At 44.4% G+C, this 24,385-nt stretch overlaps 1 protein-coding gene across 6 annotated transcripts in view; it reads right to left on the bottom strand.

The window, feature by feature from the left end:
* FHL2 (four and a half LIM domains 2) overlaps window positions 1–24,385 on the bottom strand; it is a 159,345-nt gene that overhangs the window by 70,131 nt on the left and 64,829 nt on the right. For 5 of the 6 annotated variants that reach the window (XR_010220564.1, XM_063953411.1, XM_063953410.1 and 2 more), the window contains one exon: window positions 18,862–19,040. Coding sequence is in view for 5 of the 6 variants with exons in the window: in XM_063953410.1 (XP_063809480.1) it covers window positions 18,862–19,040 (179 nt within the window). In the remaining variant the exon portion in view is untranslated. Of the gene's footprint in view, window positions 1–18,861; window positions 19,041–21,990; window positions 22,086–24,385 lie in introns of all 6 variants that reach the window. The other variant, XM_063953412.1, reaches the window with a different exon arrangement.

The raw sequence follows: 24,385 nt of genomic DNA, 5'->3' as shown, positions 1-24,385 counted from the left end.
GGTCAATGTCTCCGCGGAGGAATTGATTATAATTCATTTTAATGAACATCATCTTCTCCACATTTTCTGGATGTAACCTCGTACGCCGATTGCTGACAAGGTGAGCGGCGGCACTAAACACTCTTTCGGAGTACACACTTGTGGGAGGGCAACTTAGGTAGAATAAAGCCAGTTTGTGCAAGGGCCTCCAAATTGCCTCTTTTTCCTGCCAGTATAAGTACGGACTGTGTGACGTGCCTACTTGGATGCGGTCACTCATATAATCCTCCACCATTCTATCAATGTTGAGAGAATCATATGCAGTGACAGTAGACGACATGTCCGTAATCGTTGTCAGGTCCTTCAGTCCGGACCAGATGTCAGCATCAGCAGTCGCTCCAGACTGCCCTGCATCACCGCCAGCGGGTGGGCTCGGAATTCTGAGCCTTTTCCTCGCACCCCCAGTTGCGGGAGAATGTGAAGGAGGAGATGTTGACAGGTCGCGTTCCGCTTGACTTGACAATTTTGTCACCAGCAGGTCTTTCAACCCCAGCAGACCTGTGTCTGCCGGAAAGAGAGATCCAAGGTAGGCTTTAAATCTAGGATCGAGCACGGTGGCCAAAATGTAGTGCTCTGATTTCAACAGATTGACCACCCGTGAATCCTTGTTAAGCGAATTAAGGGCTGCATCCACAAGTCCCACATGCCTAGCGGAATCGCTCCGTGTTAGCTCCTCCTTCAATGCCTCCAGCTTCTTCTGCAAAAGCCTGATGAGGGGAATGACCTGACTCAGGCTGGCAGTGTCTGAACTGACTTCACGTGTGGCAAGTTCAAAGGGCATCAGAACCTTGCACAACGTTGAAATCATTCTCCACTGCACTTGAGACAGGTGCATTCCACCTACTATATCGTGCTCAATTGTATAGGCTTGAATGGCCTTTTGCTGCTCCTCCAACCTCTAAAGCATATAGAGGGTTGAATTCCACCTCGTTACCACTTCTTGCTTCAGATGATGGCAGGGCAGGTTCAGTAGTTTTTGGTGGTGCTCCAGTTTTCTGTACGTGGTGCCTGTACGCCGAAAGTGTCCCGCAATTCTTCTGGCCACCGACAGCATCTCTTGCACGCCCCTGTCGTTTTTAAAAAAATTCTGCACCACCAAATTCAAGGTATGTGCAAAACATGGGACGTGCTGGAATTGGCCCAGATTTAATGCACACACAATATTGCTGGCGTTGTCCGATGCCACAAATCCACAGGAGAGTCCAATTGGGGTAAGCCATTCCGCGATGATCTTCCTCAGTTGCCGTAAGAGGTTTTCAGCTGTGTGCGTATTCTGGAAAGCGGTGATACAAAGCGTAGCCTGCCTAGGAAAGAGTTGGCGTTTGCGAGATGCTGCTACTGGTGCCGCCGCTGCTGTTCTTGCGGCGGGAGTCCATACATCTACCCAGTGGGCTGTCACAGTCATATAGTCCTGACCCTGCCCTGCTCCACTTGTCCACATGTCCGTGGTTAAGTGGACATTGGGTACAGCTGCATTTTTTAGGACACTGGTGACTCTTTTTCTGAGGTCTGTGTACATTTTCGGTATCGCCTGCCTAGAGAAATGGAACCTAGATGGTATTTGGTACCGGGGACACAGTACCTCCAACAAGTCTCTAGTTGGCTCTGCAGTAATGATGGATACCGGAACCACGTTTCTCACCACCCAGGATGCCAAGGCCTCAGTTATCCGCTTTGCAGTAGGATGACTGCTGTGATATTTCATCTTCCTCGCAAAGGACTGTTGAACAGTCAATTGCTTACTGGAAGTAGTACAAGTGGGCTTACGACTTCCCCTCTGGGATGACCATCGACTCCCAGCGGCAACAACAGCAGCGCCAGCAGCAGTAGGCGTTACACGCAAGGATGCATCGGAGGAATCCCAGGCAGGAGAGGACTCGTCAGAATTGCCAGTGACATGGCCTGCAGGACTATTGGCATTCCTGGGGAAGGAGGAAATTGACACTGAGGGAGTTGGTGGGGTGGTTTGCGTGAGCTTGGTTACAAGAGGAAGGGATTTACTGGTCAGTGGACTGCTTCCGCTGTCACCCAAAGTTTTTGAACTTGTCACTGACTTATTATGAATGCGCTGCAGGTGACGTATAAGGGAGGATGTTCCGAGGTGGTTAACGTCCTTACCCCTACTTATTACAGCTTGACAAAGGGAACACACGGCTTGACACCTGTTGTCCGCATTTCTGGTGAAATACCTCCACACCGAAGAGCTGATTTTTTTGGTATTTTCACCTGGCATGTCAACGGCCATATTCCTCCCACGGACAACAGGTGTCTCCCCGGGTGCCTGACTTAAACAAACCACCTCACCATCAGAATCCTCCTGGTCAATTTCCTCCCCAGCGCCAGCAACACCCATATCCTCCTCATCCTGGTGTACTTCAACACTGACATCTTCAATCTGACTATCAGGAACTGGACTGCGGGTGCTCCTTCCAGCACTTGCAGGGGGCATGCAAATGGTGGAAGGCGCATGCTCTTCACGTCCAGTGTTGGGAAGGTCAGGCATCGCAACCGACACAATTGGACTCTCCTTGTGGATTTGGGATTTCAAAGAACGCACAGTTCTTTGCGGTGCTTTTGCCAGCTTGAGTCTTTTCAGTTTTCTAGCGAGAGGCTGAGTGCTTCCATCCTCATGTGAAGCTGAACCACTAGCCATGAACATAGGCCAGGGCCTCAGCCGTTCCTTGCCACTCCGTGTGGTAAATGGCATATTGGCAAGTTTACGCTTCTCCTCCGACAATTTTATTTTAGGTTTTGGAGTCCTTTTTTTACTGATATTTGGTGTTTTGGTTTTGACATGCTCTGTACTATGCCATTGGGCACCGGCCTTGGCAGACGACGTTGCTGGCATTTCATCGTCTCGGCCATGACTAGTGGCAGCAGCTTCAGCACGAGGTGGAAGTGGATCTTGATCTTTCCCTAATTTTGGAACCTCAACATTTTTGTTCTCCATATTTTAATAGGCACAACTAAAAGGCACCTCAGGTAAACAATGGAGATGGATGGATTGGATACTAGTATACAATTATGGACGGGCTGCCAAGTGCCGACACAGAGGTAGCCACAGCCGTGAACTACCGCACTGTACTGTGTCTGCTGCTAATATATAGACTGGTTGATAAAGAGATAGTATACTCGTAACTAGTATGTATGTATAAAGAAAGAAAAAAAACCACGGTTAGGTGGTATATACAATTATGGACGGGCTGCCGAGTGCCGACACAGAGGTAGCCACAGCCGTGAACTACCGCACTGTACTGTGTCTGCTGCTAATATATAGACTGGTTGATAAAGAGATAGTATACTCGTAACTAGTATGTATGTATAAAGAAAGAAAAAAAAACCACGGTTAGGTGGTATATACAATTATGGACGGGCTGCCGAGTGCCGACACAGAGGTAGCCACAGCCGTGAACTACTGTACTGTGTCTGCTGCTAATATATAGACTGGTTGATAAAGAGATAGTATACTCGTAACTAGTATGTATGTATAAAGAAAGAAAAAAAAAACCACGGTTAGGTGGTATATACAATTATGGACGGGCTGCCGAGTGCCGACACAGAGGTAGCCACAGCCATGAACTACTGTACTGTGTCTGCTGCTAATATATAGACTGGTTGATAAAGAGATAGTATACTCGTAACTAGTATGTATGTATAAAGAAAGAAAAAAAAACCACGGTTAGGTGGTATATACAATTATGGACGGGCTGCCGAGTGCCGACACAGAGGTAGCCACAGCCGTGAACTACTGTACTGTGTCTGCTGCTAATATATAGACTGGTTGATAAAGAGATAGTATACTCGTAACTAGTATGTATGTATAAAGAAAGAAAAAAAAAACACGGTTAGGTGGTATATACAATTATGGACGGGCTGCCGAGTGCCGACACAGAGGTAGCCACAGCCGTGAACTACTGTACTGTGTCTGCTGCTAATATATAGACTGGTTGATAAAGAGATAGTATACTCGTAACTAGTATGTATGTATAAAGAAAGAAAAAAAAAACCACGGTTAGGTGGTATATACAATTATGGACGGGCTGCCGAGTGCCGACACAGAGGTAGCCACAGCCGTGAACTACCGCACTGTACTGTGTCTGCTGCTAATATATAGACTGGTTGATAAAGAGATAGTATACTCGTAACTAGTATGTATGTATAAAGAAAGAAAAAAAAACCACGGTTAGGTGGTATATACAATTATGGACGGGCTGCCGAGTGCCGACACAGAGGTAGCCACAGCCGTGAACTACCGCACTGTACTGTGTCTGCTGCTAATATATAGACTGGTTGATAAAGAGATAGTATACTCGTAACTAGTATGTATGTATAAAGAAAGAAAAAAAAACCACGGTTAGGTGGTATATACAATTATGGACGGGCTGCCAAGTGCCGACACAGAGGTAGCCACAGCCGTGAACTACCGCACTGTACTGTGTCTGCTGCTAATATATAGACTGGTTGATAAAGAGATAGTATACTCGTAACTAGTATGTATGTATAAAGAAAGAAAAAAAAACCACGGTTAGGTGGTATATACAATTATGGACGGGCTGCCGAGTGCCGACACAGAGGTAGCCACAGCCGTGAACTACCGCACTGTACTGTGTCTGCTGCTAATATATAGACTGGTTGATAAAGAGATAGTATACTCGTAACTAGTATGTATGTATAAAGAAAGAAAAAAAAACCACGGTTAGGTCACTGGTATATACAATTATGGACGGGCTGCCGAGTGCCGACACACAGGTAGCCACAGCCGTGAACTACCGCACTGTACTGTGTCTGCTGCTAATATAGACTGGTTGATAAAGAGATAGTATACTACTAATTTTATATACTGGTGGTCAGGTCACTGGTCACTAGTCACACTGGCAGTGGCACTCCTGCAGCAAAAGTGTGCACTGTTTAATTTTAATATAATATTATGTACTCCTGGCTCCTGCTATAACCTATAACTGGCACTGCAGTAGTGCTCCCCAGTCTCCCCCACAATTATAAGCTGTGTGAGCTGAGCAGTCAGACAGATATATAATATATATAGATGATGCAGCACACTGGCCTGAGTCTGAGCAGTGCACACAGATATGGTATGTGACTGACTGAGTCACTGTGTGTATCGCTTTTTTCAGGCAGAGAACGGATATATTAAATAAACTGCACTGTGTGTCTGGTGGTCACTCACTATATAATATATTATGTACTCCTGGCTCCTGCTATAACCTATAACTGGCACTGCAGTAGTGCTCCCCAGTCTCCCCCACAATTATAAGCTGTGTGAGCTGAGCAGTCAGACAGATATATATAATATTATATATAGATAATAGATGATGCAGCACACTGGCCTGAGCCTGAGCAGTGCACACAGATATGGTATGTGACTGAGTCACTGTGTGCTGTGTATCGCTTTTTTCAGGCAGAGAACGGATTATATTATGTACTCCTGGCTCCTGCTATAACCTATAACTGGCACTGCAGTAGTGCTCCCCAGTCTCCCCCACAATTATAAGCTGTGTGAGCTGAGCAGTCAGACAGATATATATAATATTATATATAGATAATAGATGATGCAGCACACTGGCCTGAGCCTGAGCAGTGCACACAGATATGGTATGTGACTGAGTCACTGTGTGCTGTGTATCGCTTTTTTCAGGCAGAGAACGGATTATAAATAAAAGTGGTGGTCACTGGTCACTATCAGCAAAACTCTGCACTGTACACTACTGAGTACTCCTAATGCTCCCCAAAATTAGTAAATCAAGTGTCTCTCTAATCTATTCTAATTCTAAACGGAGAGGACGCCAGCCACGTCCTCTCCCTATCAATCTCAATGCACGTGTGAAAATGGCGGCGACGCGCGGCTCCTTATATAGAATCCGAGTCTCGCGATAGAATCCGAGCCTCGCGAGAATCCGACAGCGTCATGATGACGTTCGGGCGCGCTCGGGTTAACCGAGCAAGGCGGGAAGATCCGAGTCGCTCGGACCCGTGAAAAAAAACATGAAGTTCTGGCGGGTTCGGATTCAGAGAAACCGAACCCGCTCATCTCTAATCCCTGCATACATATCTCTCTATACCGTCACTTTAACATAACACATAACAAGATAATATTTTATACTACTTTCACACTTTCATAATTGTGGCTATAAAGCCAGGCTGTATTTTGGAGAGTACAGATAGTTAATAATGTTGGCACAAACTGTGAAATTATTTAAAATTACATGGGTAACATAGTGTTTATAGCAGTCTATGCAAAAATAATTGTGGTAATGATACTATATAATAAAAGGCTAATGCTGCTCCTCACTTCTATGGGGGGAATTCAAGTGTTTTACGTACTGGAGCCCTACGGAGCAATTCAAGTGATGCTCCTTTCGGGCATGCACAGCCGCTGGAGCTGACATTACTGTTATGATGTTCCATCATTTTGACGGGCTGGTAACTAGTATGGCATTAATATACTGGCCTTTATAATGCTTAAGAATAGTTATTATATTATATAGCTATTATACACAGTATGTCTGCGTTCAAGTTTTTATAAATTGACCACAGCCACACAAATGTGTATACTGATAAGATATAGCACTATACATTGCACTATTACATCCGCAGCAACTACTGGGGGGAATTTTAGTGCTCAGTGATGTCAGAATGCTGCTTGGAAGTTGTGGGAAGAGTGGAAAATTGGCAGACACCAACGTCAATCATTTTCCCTCGCACCACATTGAGGTGTGCAGGAAAATGAGTGATGTTCGGCTGCCATAATTCTTGTGGGTAGGGGCGGATTAAGAGAGGAGGGGTCCATGTGCAAAATGGCACCCGCCTCATGTTCCCAGTGATTTCTGTAATGGGCATGCTCAAAACTCCGGAAAAATGACAGACTTGCCATTTTCCCAGTGATTTGTGCAGTGCTGTTGCGGGACTTCAGAGAGGTATGTTTGCTATATTGGTGCACACCCAGTTCCCATTATAGATGCGTCCAGTAGCGGATCTTGCCACGGGCAAGCAGGACTTTTGCCCGTGGCGCCGCCTTCCGGAGGGCGCCACACCGTGGCAAGATCCGCTACTGTGCCCCCCCGCCGCTGTGCCCCCCGCTGTGACCCCCGCCGCTGGTCTCCCGCTCTAAAGGGAACCAGACGCTACGCGACTAGTTTCCCTTCGTGGAGGGGACCTTTGCTGTGCGGTGCGCGATGACGTCATCGCGCACCGCACAGCATTGTGGCACAGACGCTAGGGGTCATAATTGACCTCCAGTGTCTATGCTGATCCGAGGAGAGGAGCGGCGCCGGCGGCTGTCTGCAGCGGTCTGGATCACAAATGGGGACGTAACTGATCACGCCCCCCGTGTGAAGCTACGCCCCAATAGTTTTGCCCGGGGCACAACAACAGCAAGAACCGGCCCTGGATGCGTCACTAGATATGGACAGCCAAGCATGTGACCGAACACTACAGAGAGCTAAATTCCCATACAGTCAAGCTCATATTGGAAGCCTGGAAAGGTCATACTCATTGCACTGAGCTGCCGCTGACTTATCTGTACAACAGCATGAGAATCTCACGCATACATTTTGGCATTTCACCTATGGCTAGGCCCATTCTCCTCCGACCCTTGTCTTTACGCACTTTGATGACAATCATAGCATGTTATCAATGTACAAGTCTACTCATCCACCAACATTGGTGACATCTGTGGAACATCATCACTTGGAGAGACTACACTGATGGAGGACTGCTCACACTTTCATCTTGATTCTTATTTTGAAGAAATCTTATATTCACAACAGTGGAAAACAGAATGGAAATTTGTCCATCTTTACAAAAGCTTAGGCAAGTAAGTTGATTATGAAGATGGTGATATTTGGAAATACACACAGAACTTTTCCCTGCAATAGGTGTCATGGGGGAAATTCACTATGGGGCCTATTAACTACGCCTTGAACGGAGATAAATTACCAGCCAATCAGCTCCTAATTAACATGTCACAAGCTGGGTTTGAAAAATGACAGTAAGGAGCTGGTTGGCTGGTACTTTATCTCCATCTAAGGCTTAGTAAATAGACCCTGAGGGGCAGATGTATTAACCTGGAGAAGGCATAAGGAAGTGATAAACCAGTGATATGTGCAAGGTGATAACGTACCAGCCAATTAGCTCCTAACTGTTAATTTACATATTGGAGCTGATTGGCTGGTTAGTTTATCACCTTGCACTTATCACTGGTTTATCACTTCCTTATGCCTTCTCCAGGTTAATACATCTATATGTTTGTTATTTGAGTTTGAAGCACAATTGAATTGAACTGAAAGTGCCTGGGCAAAGATGGAGGAAAGTCCTTCATGAGCAGCCATCACATAGACTGTGACAGTGTTGAGGTGTTCATGTGTGTATAATAGGTATTTTTTGCATCAAGTGTCCTCTTCCTCTTGCAACTTTCATTTTTTTTTTTTTTTTTATTCCAAACAATGTAGGATTAATTCTTGGTAGGTAATCGTCTTAACATGTAATTTATTTCCTTTGAAATCCCACATCCAGTGAGGGGAATTCCGTGATTCTGGACATGTCTTTCCCATTCCTAACAACAGGCACTCTGGTCATAAAGATTTGTGTTTCCGAGAATCCACAGGAAAGACATTGTGTTCAGGGCACAACTCTGCTGGGGTGGGTGACAGGGCTTAGGCTTTGAAAAGCACAGATTCCTTTTCTTTACCTTGGGGATGTGCAGTTAGTTGTATAAATGTAAATCCTGCAAATTTACAGATTCCAGGACTAAGTGCATTTTTCACTAATTTGTGCCAGATCATTTTACCACGAAATATGCGAGCATTTGTAATCTACGCACTGCTTTTGCAAACAATAACTTGAAATGATTACATGTAACGTGTTGGCTGTGTTCCAACTATGTTATTACTACCACATGCAGCCGCTAACATTTAGGGGACAGCAAGATAAAATAAGTTCACATTTTCCCAATCTTACCTAAGTTAGCTTTATTGTGTTATTGTTATTGAGTCAAACATCAGTATCTGACCGTGTTTCTCAGGAAAATAGCTTATGAACTCGGATTGGAAATGTCTCAGTGCATAGTGAATAGTACACACTGGAATAAGGGATTACCAGACATACAGTGGACTATTTTTATTATTATGGCCTGATAATATGGCTGGACTGGCCATCTGGCAAATGCCTGATGGGCTAGTCAGGCCACACAGAAGGTGGAGCTGGCCTCCCAGTGCAGCCCTCCAACGCTCTGCTTGGCCGGCATACAGATAGATGGGGTCATACCACAATGGGCAGGCCCCTGTAACTCGTGGCATGCCCACGTGAGCTTCAGCCTGAAGCTAATTGAAAGAAAAAGTACTAAAAAGTGTTTCATGTTGTTGAACTGAATATACACAACATCAAGGGCCAGTTAACAAGACTAACAAATAAGAAATTAGTGGTTACAATATGTAGTTATATATATATTTATTGTCTGCTGTGCTATAACGCTAATTCCTCTAGTTGTCATGTTATAGCCTAATTAGATAATCTGTCTGCCAACAAAGAATCTTTTTCTCGAAATAGATTTTGGAAATAGTATTTTATTGTATTAAATACCAATTCCATAAATTTGAGTTTAAAAGTTCATAATGATTCATTCCTAAATATTTTGTGACTCTTTTGTATTAACTTCTTCCAACTTTAGAAATTCCTAATGTCTCCTGCAGGAAAAATGGGACACAGCTCCAGAGCTTAATTTATTGGTTGTTTTTACTGAGCGAAAAAAAGACGTGAGAGGTGACTGCTATAAAAATTCCTATTTAACTATTATTTCAAAATGACGGTTTGTTGATAAAAACATAAAATAAATGTACAATTTAGTGTCACAGTAAAATTGATATAAAACATAAGTAAACTTCTATATTCTGCCGCAGGTTGGGTGTCTTCATTGATAACTCTCCACTTACTTGGTTATGCCCACAAAAAGAGAATGCAATGTTCTGTCTCTCAATGGGCCTGCTTCTGAGTGGGATGCAGCGGTGATATCAGATGCAGTACAGCAATGTGTTTCATCTACGCATGGGTCTGAGTCACACTGAGCGTGCATCCTGATTTTGTTCGGACAAAGCTGCAGTACAGATTTAGACGCACAGTAGTGGAAGTGTATTGGAAATGTATGAGGCGGTTACCGATAGGTAACGGGGTGGCTATTCAGACGCATAGAGATGTTGCATTTTATGGGAGTGTCCCGGGTGTGTGCTGATAGTGGGTGTATACAGAGATGCTAAATCGTACACCTATACAGATGGATAATCTGTTCCTGTCATAGGGCTGATGTAAGTTTCTATGGTGCATCCAATGTTGCGACTAAGGACGCACCAAAAATGACTGCCGTGTCTGAAGACACTCAAAGTACACGTCTCAGTCCTTGCACATTCTCACACACAGATGAGTCTGAACTGGCCTTTGAGAGACTCAAACAGTGCCTATCACAGGCACCTGCATTAGGTATGCCAGATTATGGGAAGCCCTTTGAATTATACGGTACAGAAAGTGCAGGGTGCGCGGCAGGAGTTTTAACACAGAGACATGGTGATGCCAGCAGACCGGTAGCATACTACAGTGCACAGTTGGACACTGTAGCGAGGTCTCTCCCCACTTGCTTGCGAAGTGTTGCAGCGATAGCTTTGCTAGTAAGTAAAAGCGAGGACGTAGTGTTAGGATACAACCTGACCATCCATACACCTCATGCAGTATCAGCCTTACTGAACTCCGCCCAAACCAGACATGTCTCATCTGCTTGGTTTACAAAGTGGGAGTTATCACTGATGGCCCCTGTAAACATCACCATTAAGAGATGCAGCTCACTAAATCCTGCAACTTACTTGCCAAGTGTGCCTGGACAGGCACAAAGGGTGGAGGATGAGAATGATGGTGAAGGAGGATTTAGTGCAGACACTGATACGCATGATTGTATGGAATACCTGAATCAGACTTTCACTGCGAGACCTGACATCAGTGACAGCCCACTGGAAGGGGTAGACTTTACCTTCTACACTGACGGTAGTTGCCACAGACAAACGGACTTAGGGGACCTGTGTACTGGATATGCAGTTGTAGACGACAGAGGTATCATAGAAGCTGAACCCCTGGGCCCACCGCACTCAGCACAAGTTGCTGAGTTGGTCGCCCTAACCAGAGCGTGTGAATTGGCCAAGGGTAAGTCAGCTAATATATACACAGATTCTAGATATGCCTTTGGAGTGGTGCATGATTTCGGGGCCATATGGCGCCTCAGAAATCTCATGACGGCAGCTGGCACACCCGTAGCGCATGCGTCCCACATAAAAAGACTTCTAACAGCGATACAGGAACCAGACAGAGTGGCTGTTATCAAGTGCAAAGCACATACTTACAACCAAGACCCAATTTCACTTGGTAACAGCCGGGCAGACGAAGCTGCTAAATCAGCAGCCAGCACCCCTATACAAACGAACATCACACCACTGATGACATTTAACACGATCAACACACAACAATTAATTGAAATGCAAGATTTGTGTTCATTACAGGAAAAGGCAGTCTGGAGGTCAAAGGGATATGGCCAGGAATCCTCGGGACTGTGGACATCTGGACAAGGTAAGCCAGTGGCCCCCAGAGCATATCTTCCAAGCTTAGCTGAGGCGGCACACGGTCTGACTCATCTGGGTAAAGAGGGTATGTGTAAGCTGGTGAGAGCCTACTGGTGTGCACCAGGATTCTCTTCTCATGCAGGTAAGAGAGCAATGACATGTTTTACTTGCTTGAGGAAGAATATTGGAAAGTCAATACCAACAGAGCCATCCCATATCACTCCGACAGACGGACCTTTTCAGGTAATACAAATCGATTTCATACAGTTACCACCCTGTAGGAATTTAAAATATGTGTTAGTTTGTATTGACGTATTTTCTAATTGGGTAGAAGCGTTCCCTGCTGCCACAAATACTGCTACGTTCACTGCAAAGAAAATTGTGCAGGAATTTGTGTGTAGATATGGTATCCCTAGAATAATTGAAAGTGATAGGGGTACCCATTTTACAGGTGAAGTCTTTCAGGTCATGTGCAAGCTGATGGGAATTATTAGCAAGCTGCATACTCCGTACCGTCCACAGGCGAGAGCAAGGGTGGAGAGAGTGAATAGCCCTATTAAGAACAAGCTAAGCAAATTAATGGTTGAAACTGGATTGTCGTGGCCAGAAGCTTTGCCACTAGTATTGTACAGCATCAGAACCACTCCCAGGTCTCCCCTTAACCTATCACCCTTTGAAATTCTTTATGGTCGACAACCTCATGTAATGATAGACCCCCAGGATGATTTGAAATGTAATAATGAAGTGACTGTGAAATATTTGGTTGGGATGAGCCAGCAGCTGAGAAATCAACAAAGAAATTTAAAGCTGGTGATTCCTGACCTGCCGAACAGTAATTGTCATGACATTGAACCTGGAGATTATGTGATCATTCGAAATTTCTTACGCTCAGGTTGCCTCATAGACAGGTGGGAAGGACCATATCAAGTCTTGTTAACCAGCACAACAGCATCGAAGGTCGCCGAAAGAGAGACTTGGATCCACTCGTCCCACTGCAAGAAGGTCGCTGACCCGGAGAGAACTCGTGACAAAGAGCAGAGTGTAGAGAACCTCGTATCACTGGAGTGTCCGTTCCGGGAAAGTTGAGAGACAGGACTGTTGAAGGGCATCTGAGCACAAAGAGTAACAAGAGCTAGAACGGTTGTCGTACCACTTTCTCTTTTCACCTCCCCCTGCATTCTTTTCCTTTCTTTTCTCCTTCTTATTTTCCTCCTTTCCCCTAACAAAATGGATCAATCTCAAGAGACTGCGTTTAGGGTTCTACTAGTAATTCTGATTTTGATAAGGACAGTTTGTTTTTGTGAGGGTCCCAGAGAGGTCGAGCAGGGATCTGGAATGGGTTCTGATGGCAAGTATGAATTTGTAGGATCTCAGGATCAGCACATCATTTTGGTAAAGGCTGGCATCAGTAAGCGCTCTGGTAGTCAGGGAGCTCGGAGGCACTGTGAGGGGTTATTGTCTGATGAATATTGTATTTGTAGGAATTGTGAGAATATAGTTGAGGATGGGTGCATCCAGAGATGTCAGTCCAACCTTAATATCGACATGGACCGTCATCCGTTGAGTGATTACCACTCACTAGTGGGTAAGGTCTTAAACCAGACAGAATGCTGGGTGTGCTCACAGGTACCTCAAGGTCAGAGCAAGTCAGGATTAGTACCGTAACCTTTAGCAATAGATGAGGTACTCGAATTACGGGGTGGGAGACCGGTGGACAAGAAATTCAATATTTCTAGGCCCCCTAGTTTGAAGCTCCACCAGTATCATGTAGACAGATCCTTATTATGTTTTAATATTTCCAATTACCGAAAACCGGGAAATTGGGAAGTGACGTGGAATAACCAAATAGCCAACAGTGGGAGGTATTTTCGGTATAGGTATACTCATGGAAGCAAGACCATGTGGGTTGGAAAAGTATCGCCAGGGTATTGCGCTCATATCATCCAGCCCGATACTTGTACTGAGCAGATGGGAGAACTAGGGATAGGTTTCTTTACTTGGAAAGTTTGTAATATGGTGATGTCATATTTGTCCCCTATGTTCTCCCAGATGATGCCTATTTCATATGTGGGAGGAAGGCGTACAAGTGGCTTGCCCCGAGCTCAGAGGGATTGTGTTATATTGGGAGAGTACTACCAAAGGTCATGACCATAACCCATGATAAGATGAAAGACGTTCACCGCAGTGCTCAGGGTCCTTATACTTATACTCACTATGAACACATTATCAAGAGACACCTCAAAGATAGAACAGAGCACGCAGCCTCTGATTTGATCCACGAATCCACCGGGATTCAATTCCTCCTCGCATTAGACATCACCCGTACTGCCAGAGGAATTATACATTTTAGGTATATCCATGCGCTAGTGAACTTGATAGATAATATCACTGAGATGTATGACGACACCTTCAGGTATACGGGAAGGGAGTTACAAGCTTACAAGAAGGAACTGATTCAGCACAGGATGGTCCTAAATTATATCACAACCATGACAGGTGGGTACTGTGTTACTCTGGCAACTCAATATGGGGTGAAGTGCTGTACGTATATTACGAACAGTACTGATGATCCAACGGAGATTATCGATCAAAAGATGGACGATATCTTGCAGTTGAAGTGGGAGTTCAGGAGGAAACACAACCTTACCTTGGCGACAGTGAGTAATGAACTGACCGGCTGGATCTCATGGTTGAACCCACGAAATTGGTTCTCAGGTTTAGGAGAGTGGGCTCAAAATGTTATTATGAGTGTAGGGAAGTTTCTCCTTTGTATCCTGGGAGTCGTCATAATTATTGGTTTGATATTTAGGTGTGTTCGAATTCTGATGCGGCGCAAGCACGGCACAAAGTTGATGAGTCTAAGGAGCGAGGGCGCTGTTATAGCAGCAGACTTAATTTATGATCCATCCATAGAGACAGTGTTACGATAAGGATTGCAAATGAATTTCATGGCCTGTTTCTTTCACCCGTTTTTCTTTGGTTTCCCCCTCTGCCCAGATACATCCATTCGGAAAAGACATCTGCCCTACTCAAAATGTTTATATGAATGTATTTTAGATATGTGTCTTATCTTCACCTCTGCAACCTCCAGTTAATAGCACACATAGTCAACAGGTGATATCCACATATACTAGCACTCACATATGTTTCTCCCTCCATGTATCATCAACTAAACGTGCACCCCATTTGTTTTAACAAGAAGCCGAAAAGAGCTCGGTAGTGTTTGTTGGCCCATTTACAGACCCTTGATACGGAATGAGAAGGATTTAATGTATACTTCGCAATACCTCGAAGCTTAATTAGAACATATACGGCACGATGATACATGCCCCTCAGACATGGATTCACACATACATGCTTTTTACTATCCCACTAGGTCATACATTTCCTACCTACCACTCTCCCCCGACCATCCAAACTTCTGTAGATATTGTGTAGATATTTTTCTGTTTAGTGATTAGATACTGGCAGTTATTGGTGACTGCCAAAGGGTGGACTGTCAAAGTCGAAAAATATTGCAGTACACACATCACGTACAAACTACACACAGATGGCCTCCGCGCGTGTACTTGTTCTGTCGTGCGTGCACATATCCGCAATTTGCGTATGATCGCTCCCGCGGTCCTGCACATTAGTGCGTGGTATGGGTTTTTATGGTAGAGTTTGTGAACGCATGGAAAGCTATCAAAACACATTACATATTTAATCCAAATAGTGCACAATGTACACATAGCCTCCCTGCACCACATCAGAAAATAACAGCAGTTTAAATGGTTTCAGAACAAAGGGATTCACCTTTACAGAATAGGAGGGGACAGAACCTGTACTTGTCCAGAGCTAAAAAGCGGGCAATGAAGATAGTAAAAGACCAGCTACACCCCGGCCACAGCATGTTTAACTTGCTTCCTTCAGGCAGGCGTTACAGGGCTGTCCCCGCCAGATCCACCAGAAGCCTCAAAAGTTTCTTTCCCCAAGCTGTCCGCCTGCTGAACTCCTGAACATTGACTGACTAGACGTACATGTAACTCACTTGTGTCCCTACGGTATACCTATCTGTGTAACTTTACTTGCCCCCCCCCCCACACACACCCCCCACACACACACCTGCTTACCTGTTACCTACTTGGCTGTTGTATAGCACACCGAAGACAAATTCCTAGTATACGTAAGTATACCTGGCCAATAAAGCTGATTCTGATTCTGATTCTGATTCTGATTCTGAACAAGGTTATAAGGTGGTGTTTGGTATCCAGCTGAAGGGTATTTTAAGGGTAACATTCCGGTGTTGGTTTGAGAAAGATCGCATGTTCCTGCGGATAGTTATGTGCAGGAGCAGAATATAGATATAAACTGTATTTACTGTACATTATGTATGCGGCGGGAATCCAGAGGAGACCACCCACAAGAGCAGTTGGGAAAGACATCGCCTACCTATTCAAACCGACCTATGACCTCTCCTGTACTGTAAATGTGCATTCCTGTGTCCAATGGACAAAGAGATTACAGTATCTATTGTATTGCTTTTTGGAAGAATTGTATAAAGAGAGCCTACTGCAGGCCTGGTCAGACACAAGACTCACAACGTTATCTATAAGATGACGGAGGACCGTACCGGGTAGCGCAAGCGAATCCACTCACGTATGTAACATTGAATGTAGCCATTTACTCTGTTATATTGTATTGTATTACTTGTATTGTAACCCCCTTTCAGCAATAATACCCTGTGGTGTCGGAACCCAGCGGTTTAATTACAATCTGGTGTCGTGTCTTCATTGCCCTGCTAAGGTTTAAAGTGTATTATCATTGCATTGCATTGCTGTAAAAGGTTTAAAGTGTATCTCTGGGTGTGTACGCGCTGTGAGTACTTTGTACCGTCAGCACGGCGTTTGTACGTTAAGTCCGTACACAGCACGGAACTTTGTACGCTAATAGCGTACAAAGTACGTAGAGTGTGTATTAAGTACAGCGGCCGCAGCGGCTCCATGGTAAAGTGTATTTAAGGTGTGTTTAAGGTATAGCTTTCATTCCTAAGGATAAATCAGCATTATCAATCCCTGCACCCACCCCTCCTCCACCCATGGCACCACCGCACCCACCCCTCCCCCACCTGCGGCACGCCCTCAACCATTCCTCCCCCACCCGCGGTGGCTCCAGATCTCCACCCACGGCACCCACACACCAACCCCTCCCCCACCCGCGTCACCACCGCACCAGCCCCTCCCCCACCCGTGGCACCCCCGCAACCCCCCCCACCTGCGGCACCCCCAGACTCCCTCCCCCATCCGCGTCTCCCCTGCACCCGCCACTCCCCCAACCACAGCACCTACTAGGTGATTCATCAGGCCCTGCGTGCGCTGTTCACACCATTGCAAGGGGCTACGACCCCTTAACCATCGCATGCCCTTTGTCCATGCAATATTTAACCACTTACACAATTATGATTGGAGGTAATACTCCATATAATACAAATATTGCACACCGCAAGGGCGTGGAAGGGTTAAGTAGCCAGTTACGACGTTGTGAAGAGCGCCCGTAGGGAGCGATGAATCACCTAGCAACAATGAGATGTGTTAACATCTTGGTGGTCTGAGAGAGGGAAAGAAGAGCAGAACAGTGGGTGAACTGAGTAGATGATGAGCGCAAGAGCACAGTATCTAAACAGTGCAGGGAAGGAGCAAAGGAGCTGTCCAGCTGCTCAGGAAGTGCTGGGTATGCCACCATAGTGGCATAAATGAGACCACACCCTTCCTGTGAAGCCATGCCCCCTTTTCAGGTGCACACCTCGCTGAATTCCTGCATCCATTTGTTGTTGTATCTGCGCGCGACCTGTCAAACAACCCAAGATCCTGCTGGTAAGTGAAAAATGAAAAGCCACAAAAGTGCGCTTATTGATTTTTTAATAACACCTAAATTATTTTCCATCACCTTACAATTGAAGAGCTCAATGGAAAAGAGGCACATGCCACATGTACATGGATTTTGAAGTTGCTGCCATCAAGTAGCTTCTGCCATCTAGCGTCTACTCCACCAACCACTAACATAGTGACGTGCCTATTTCTCACCATGAGCAAAATACAAATCCCTGGCATTATATTTCAAGACATATCTAGTTGGAAAGGGGTCAATGCCCTTTATGGCATGTGCCTCTATTCCACCTAGCCTCTCAATTGTGGCTGACTGTGAAATGATCACTAAAGTAGATTTTATTAAATTTTTTATCTGAAGATAGAGAGTTGCACATGTTGCAGTGGCGCACCCAGGAGGGGTTTCCGAGCACCCAGAAACCCCCTCCACCAAAAAAAAAAAATGTTATAATAATAGTTTACTTTATTTTAATTATAGTACATATATATCCATGTGCAATTTGTGCATACATATATATACAAATGTATATACATACATACATATAAACACACACACATATGATATATATACATGCGTATATATACGTGTACTGTATGTGTGTGTATGTATATATATATATATATGCATGTTTAATATGCTATGTGCATATGTGTATATGTAAATAAATATATACATAGGTGTATATATGGTATATATATATGTGTAGATATGTATATATATATATATATATATATATATACACACACAGACACACTAGTTTTACGGACCCAGCATATACTGGGTCACCTCAGTCCCCACCCCCGTGCTTGGCTCCACCCAGTTCTGGAAACCCCCCCATGAAAATCCTGCGTTTGCCACTGTGTTGTACTGGAAGGTGTTATTGCAACCTAATGGCAAATGTATATTTTGCAGTCAAAACAAATCGTTAAAGCTAGGATGTATGTATATTTAATGTACAGTATGCCTGACTTAAACCAGGGACATATGCAACTGGGGCAGAAACGCAGGTATCTTTTGATGTGTACACTTCAGCATACAGACGTAAATACAGTCAGGGTTTGTGTGTATAATGGATGTAACAATTGTTTAAGTACATTTATATTTTCTATTCATGAAATTATAAGCCACAGGTCCATTATGTTTATACTACAGTCCTGCAGTGACAGTAATATCAACATTTTATACAGCATGGGGATATTTGATTGATTATTGATTTTTCCTTTTCTCCTTTAAAAAAAAAAAATGATGATAATACTTCAACGACTACTAACACGTATTCTGAATGAATTATTACAAAAAAAAAAAAAAAATGTCAGTACTTGTAGCAGATCCAGTAAGCTCAGCATACCTTGCCATCACAACCAATGGGCTTCTTGCATTCCTCACAAGAGTTGGAGTACAGACTCTCATAACACTTTACACAGTATGGATTCTCCTCCCTCAGAAGGTACTTTTTGCCGAACAAAGACTCCTTGCAGTAATGACAGTCAAATCGCTCAGTCATTTTCAATGTAGTCCGGTCCTCGCCTGTAAGATATTAAATACTTTATTATTATTTTTTATTGCTTGTTATTATAAAATCTCAAATACTTTGGGGCTCAAATTGAGTGTGAATAAATCCGTGTGCAAGAATGCAGACACAAAATGCATTCACTAAACAGCATAAAATTATTCATAAATGCTAACTTGAGGCCTAATTCAGATCTGATTACAGCAGCAAATTTGTTAGCTAATGGGCAAAACCATGTGCACTGCAGGTGTGGCAGATACAGATGGGTCCTCCGTTATCTTGGCTGACTGAGGCGTTAGTCACGATCAGGCATACGCAGCGTGCCTGTGCGCAAGGAGGCTTTCCTAGTTGTAGGGAGGCGCACAGAGCATTTGGCGTTACCTTTGAGTGTAATACCTAAGATCATACACCAGATGTCGCTTTTTAAAATCACCAATGCACATGCGTGTGGTCTCCATTAAAATACAATAGTAAACTACAGCGTAAGAACTACTTTACTGGTGCGTCTCATTACGCTACATTATGTCATACAGTATATAACAGTATATACAGTACAGATGCAAAGAGTACCGCATATACATATGAAAACGAACGTGTTACAGGTACAGTATGGTCTATTGATGTTAAGGATATGTGAGCGTCCAAATCCTGTAGTATTAAGTATAATGGGGAGAGATAAAAGCTCCTCCCTAAGTTCCTGGATGCCAAATCACTGTGTGTATAGTTTATACAGACGCAAATGAACGTGTTAAAACACTTGTGTATGCAGACGCAACTAATGTGTGAAAGGAATAATGTAGCTCATTGACTTTACAGTATGTACAGTGCACTAAATGAGCGTCCGAGTCCCCTAACGGCATAAACGTATTTTCTATTAGAGTACTAATTAGCACGAATAACTAATTAGTACAAATAGCTAATTAGTACCCTAATAGAACATACTGTACAGAGATACTAAGGATGGTGATTTGGAATCCAGGAACTTAGGGGGGAGCTTTTATCTCTCTCCGTTATACATAGAAAGATTAATCTTGCCGCTGTACGTTACAAGCTGTTTGTGCTAATTAGTACACTAATAGAACATACTGTACAGAGATACTAAGGACAGTGATTTGGCATCCAGGAACTTAGGGAGGAGTGTTTATCTCTCTCCATTGTAATCTTTCTATGTATAATGGAGAGAGATAAAAGCTCCCCCTAAGTTCCTGGATGCCAAATCACTGTCCTTAGTATCTCTGTACAGTATGTTCTATTAGTGTACTAATTAGCACGAACAGCTTGTAACGTACAACACAGATTCTCACAACACAGATTCTCTACTGCCGACGATCTACAGCACTGTGTTCTCGAACAGTTAGTTGCGTCAGAATACACTAATTTATATTTACTGGTATGTCTACAGGTGCTCATTACCGCTGTGTAGATAGTGAATGATTCACTCCTGCAGATTTACCTTGATTTGTGTGAAACCTCTGTGCACCCTTCCATTGAATGTTTTACAATGGATTACACATAAAAAATAATAATAAAGTAAATGTCACGGGAACTCAAAAAAAAGATTGGCACTTTGGGAATCAAATCCACGACACTGCACGCAAGATTCACAAGTTCATGTGTAAAAGTACTGCAAAGAGCGATTCCTTCCCATTGGTGTTGGTTTATGCCTTAGGGGACTCAGACGCTCATATTTCAAAAGTACGGTATTTAGTGCACCACTGTACATACTTTAAAGTCAATTAGCTACATTATTCCTTTCACACATTAGTTGTGTCTGCATTCACAAGTGTTTTAACATGTTCGTTTGTATCTGTATAAACTTTTTTTTTTAACTCTCTCCGTCTGACCATTGGTCACCATCTGTGTGTACACTATGCAGTACAGGACTGTATATAAACATTACAGTCATCACTGACCATTTGCCAGAGCTTGTAGATCAATCCGCCACTATTCGATCTAAAGTACTGGATTAGTAGAGCATTAGCCACCCAGTGGTGGAGATGTGTATTGCATGCTGAGTATCTAGTCGCGCCTCAATGCGCCTGTCCGTGATTAAACTCAGCAACCTAAGCTATCGCCTAGGTGTGACTAAACCTCTGTCTAGGTGCAGAAAGAGCCAAGATAATGGAGGACCCATCTGTATAACATTTGCAGGGAGAGTTAGATTTGGGTGGGTTATTTTGTTTCTGTGCAGGGTAATAATGGCTGCTTTATTTTTAAACTGCAATTTAGATTTCAGTTTGAACACACCACACCCAAATCTAATTCTCCCTGAACATGTTATATCTGCCTCCCCTGCAGTGCACATGGTTTTTTGCCCATTAGCTAACAAATTTGCTGCTGTGATCAGATCTGAATTAGGCCCTTGGACAAAGTTCAAGATGTATCCAGCTCTGCAGTAGTAACATATGAGCCAGAGTTGTGTGAAACATACATTAGATACAATCCAGATTGGACTGGCCAGGCGACTGAGTACATCCCAAATAAGTGGTGAGCCCCAACTGCCCGACAGCCTTGCCCCCTACCATAGGAGGGAAATCCAAACTGTGTGCTGCCCGCAAGTTTGTCCTGGATGGTAGTGGCTAGCCTAGTTCACACTTCCCAATTCAGTCTCACAGCATTAGGTCACATGACTGCAGTACATCAGTCGCAGGGTGGGCTGTGATTCTGTTCCTGGCTTACTGTGTAGAAGGGATGGCCATTTGTTGATTAATCATCAATGATGCAATAAGTAGTGAACAATGATGGCATGAATCCATCAACAATGAGCCATCATTGGTTTTCATCCATTAATGACCATCCCGACAAGGGGCCAATCAAGTCCAGGAGGTGGGCTTAAAATAAATTGAAACCTGTATGCCAGTTATGGTTGAGGACCATTGGCTCTCCACTGTCGACCGCAGAACCATCAAACTTCAGTGGAAAACCATTGATGGTTGTTAATTATTGATGGTCGATGTCCAGACCTACTGTGTAGTTCAGTGTGGACTGCTCTTGTGTAGCTCTACATAACTCTGCAGACTGCTGTAAACGTTCTTGGTCTTGTCACTTTGTAGCTGTTAGCACTGCAGGCAAAAAGGTAAAAAAAAAGATATGCCCCCACAAAAAAACAAAAACCCATAAACATTTGCATATAATATAAGCACTAACAATAAATTATGTTCACCTTCAGATGAGAGTCTGCAATCATCTGATAAGAAGCATTACTGTCAATGTGTATCCTACTAGGACCCTGCAGGATGTGAATCTTCCCTAAGGCAAGGCATTCCTGTGTTGTGCAGTGGAGTTACTGATGGTGACTAAGTAAAGGTTTTCTTCCTCATGCCGGAGTTCATGAGTCTTATCTGATTATCCATACATCTACATGGTGTTAGTAGTGGGATACCATGGCTCAAGAACTCCGCTGCATCTATCCCCTTGTGTTTGATGAAAAAATCACTGACTGGGCAATGTATCTTATTGCTGGACTGTCCAAAAAAGTATCCTGACAGCGGCTTCCATCCTCCAGAATGCTGGCAGTGGGGAAAATGCTATGACTTCCCTTGTGGGCTCGGTGGCTTGATGCGCTCGCCACAGGTTCTATTCCCACTCTTTGGGTGTCGTAGACACCCATGAGTGGGAATAGACCTGATGTGCCGGTGTTCCGGCTATCGGGATTCCGGCATTGGCATCCTGACCGCTGGGATCCCGACAGTCGGCAAATTGAACTGATCCCACTGAAATATGCAGTGTACAGTGCACACAAACACAATTCTGACCATGTTACAACTGTGGGGGAAGCCATGCACCTGCACAGGAAATGGGCCCTTCTTTTTACAAATGCTGTAACCACTGCAACAAGCTCAACCACTTTGCAAAATGTTACAGATCCACACATACCATGGCACACAGTGAGCCACATGCGACATAGGGAGAGAGGCAAACGCATAAAGTCAATCACGTGGACACTGTGTCAATATCACACACCGCTGAGACCATATATTTTGAAAGCGTGGATCTTATTGCAAAACAAGAAAAGATTTTCACCAACCTCTGTGACAAAAATACACTGAAGATTTAAATTAAAACAGGTGCCAAATATAAAATAATGTCCAGGACCCTGCTACATTAAACTAGCCCGCAGCAACAGGCAACAATAGACCACACAGATTTGGTGGCATATGGGAGTCAAATTATTAAATCCATGGGCACTGCCATTATAGAATACACGTCTGCACCGTTACTATTCCACAGTAGTAGATAGTGACGTCAGACCATTACTTGGACTGCCCGACATGCACCTGGGATTCATACACCTGGGGCCTGAAGTACACATGATACAGCAAGAAACCCTAGATTTCCAAGAATTTAGGGACCTACAGTGCATCCGGAAAGTAATCACAGCGCTTCACTTTTTCCACATTTTGTTATGTTATGGCATTATTCCAAAATGGAATAAATTCACTTTTCCCCTCAAAATTCTACACACAATACCCCATAATGACAACGTGACAGTCAATGGAACAAGATGACCTGTTGGGAGAAGGCAGTCCCCTTGTAGGATCAGCTGGGATGTCCTTTATATGCTGAACCGAGTGTCCAAAACTGCTAAGATTGGTGGATTATATGCAAGTTAAAGGTTTTGATTCCCAAGAGAAGTGCCCAAGATCGTGGATAACGTCTTCTTAGGGCGCTGGTGGCATGCAGGCTCAACGCGTTTCGCTGGTGTACAATATATCCAGCTTCATCAGGATCATCTTGTTCCAGTGGTCTGGACGCCCTTTCAGCATTTAAATGACATTCCAGCTGATGAAATGGGACTTCTTCATCCAACAAACACCACTGGTAAAATCTACATATAGGTTATAGACCTGTGTCATGCCACCGCCGCGGCCGCCGTACTTGCCTCTCCGGGGGCGCTGGATCTCCGGGCGGCCATCCTCACTGGCGGTCTCCGGCACCCGGCGCTCCGCCCGGCGCTCCGTCCGGCGCTCGTAGTATGGACGTCGCGGGTGCGCCCGGCGTTCACTGGGGGACAGGTGACGTCATCAAGCATTTCCCCAATCAGACGCTGGCGGGAAGTTCAAATTCAGACGCCGGGCAGAGCTCCGGCGCCTGAGTATCATCTTTACTGCTATTGTAGTTGTGATCTCCAGAGCTCCTGAATCTCCGAGCACTTCAGCGCTTCCAGACAAACCTCTGTGCCTCCAAGTACCTCTGTTCCTCCGAGCACTTCAGCGCTTCCAGACAAACCTCTGTGCCTCCAAGTACCTCTGTGCCTCCGAGCACTTCAGCGCTTCCAGACAAACCTCTGTGCCTCCAAGTACCTCTGTGCCTCCGAGCACTTCAGCGCTTCCAGACAAACCTCTGTGCCTCCAAGTACCTC

This window comes from Pseudophryne corroboree, chromosome 2 (assembly GCF_028390025.1).
Source record: "Pseudophryne corroboree isolate aPseCor3 chromosome 2, aPseCor3.hap2, whole genome shotgun sequence".
Classification (NCBI taxonomy): Eukaryota; Metazoa; Chordata; class Amphibia; order Anura; family Myobatrachidae; genus Pseudophryne; species Pseudophryne corroboree.
Note: the sequence above shows the minus strand (reverse complement) of the source record. Positions and strands in the feature narration are given on the sequence as shown.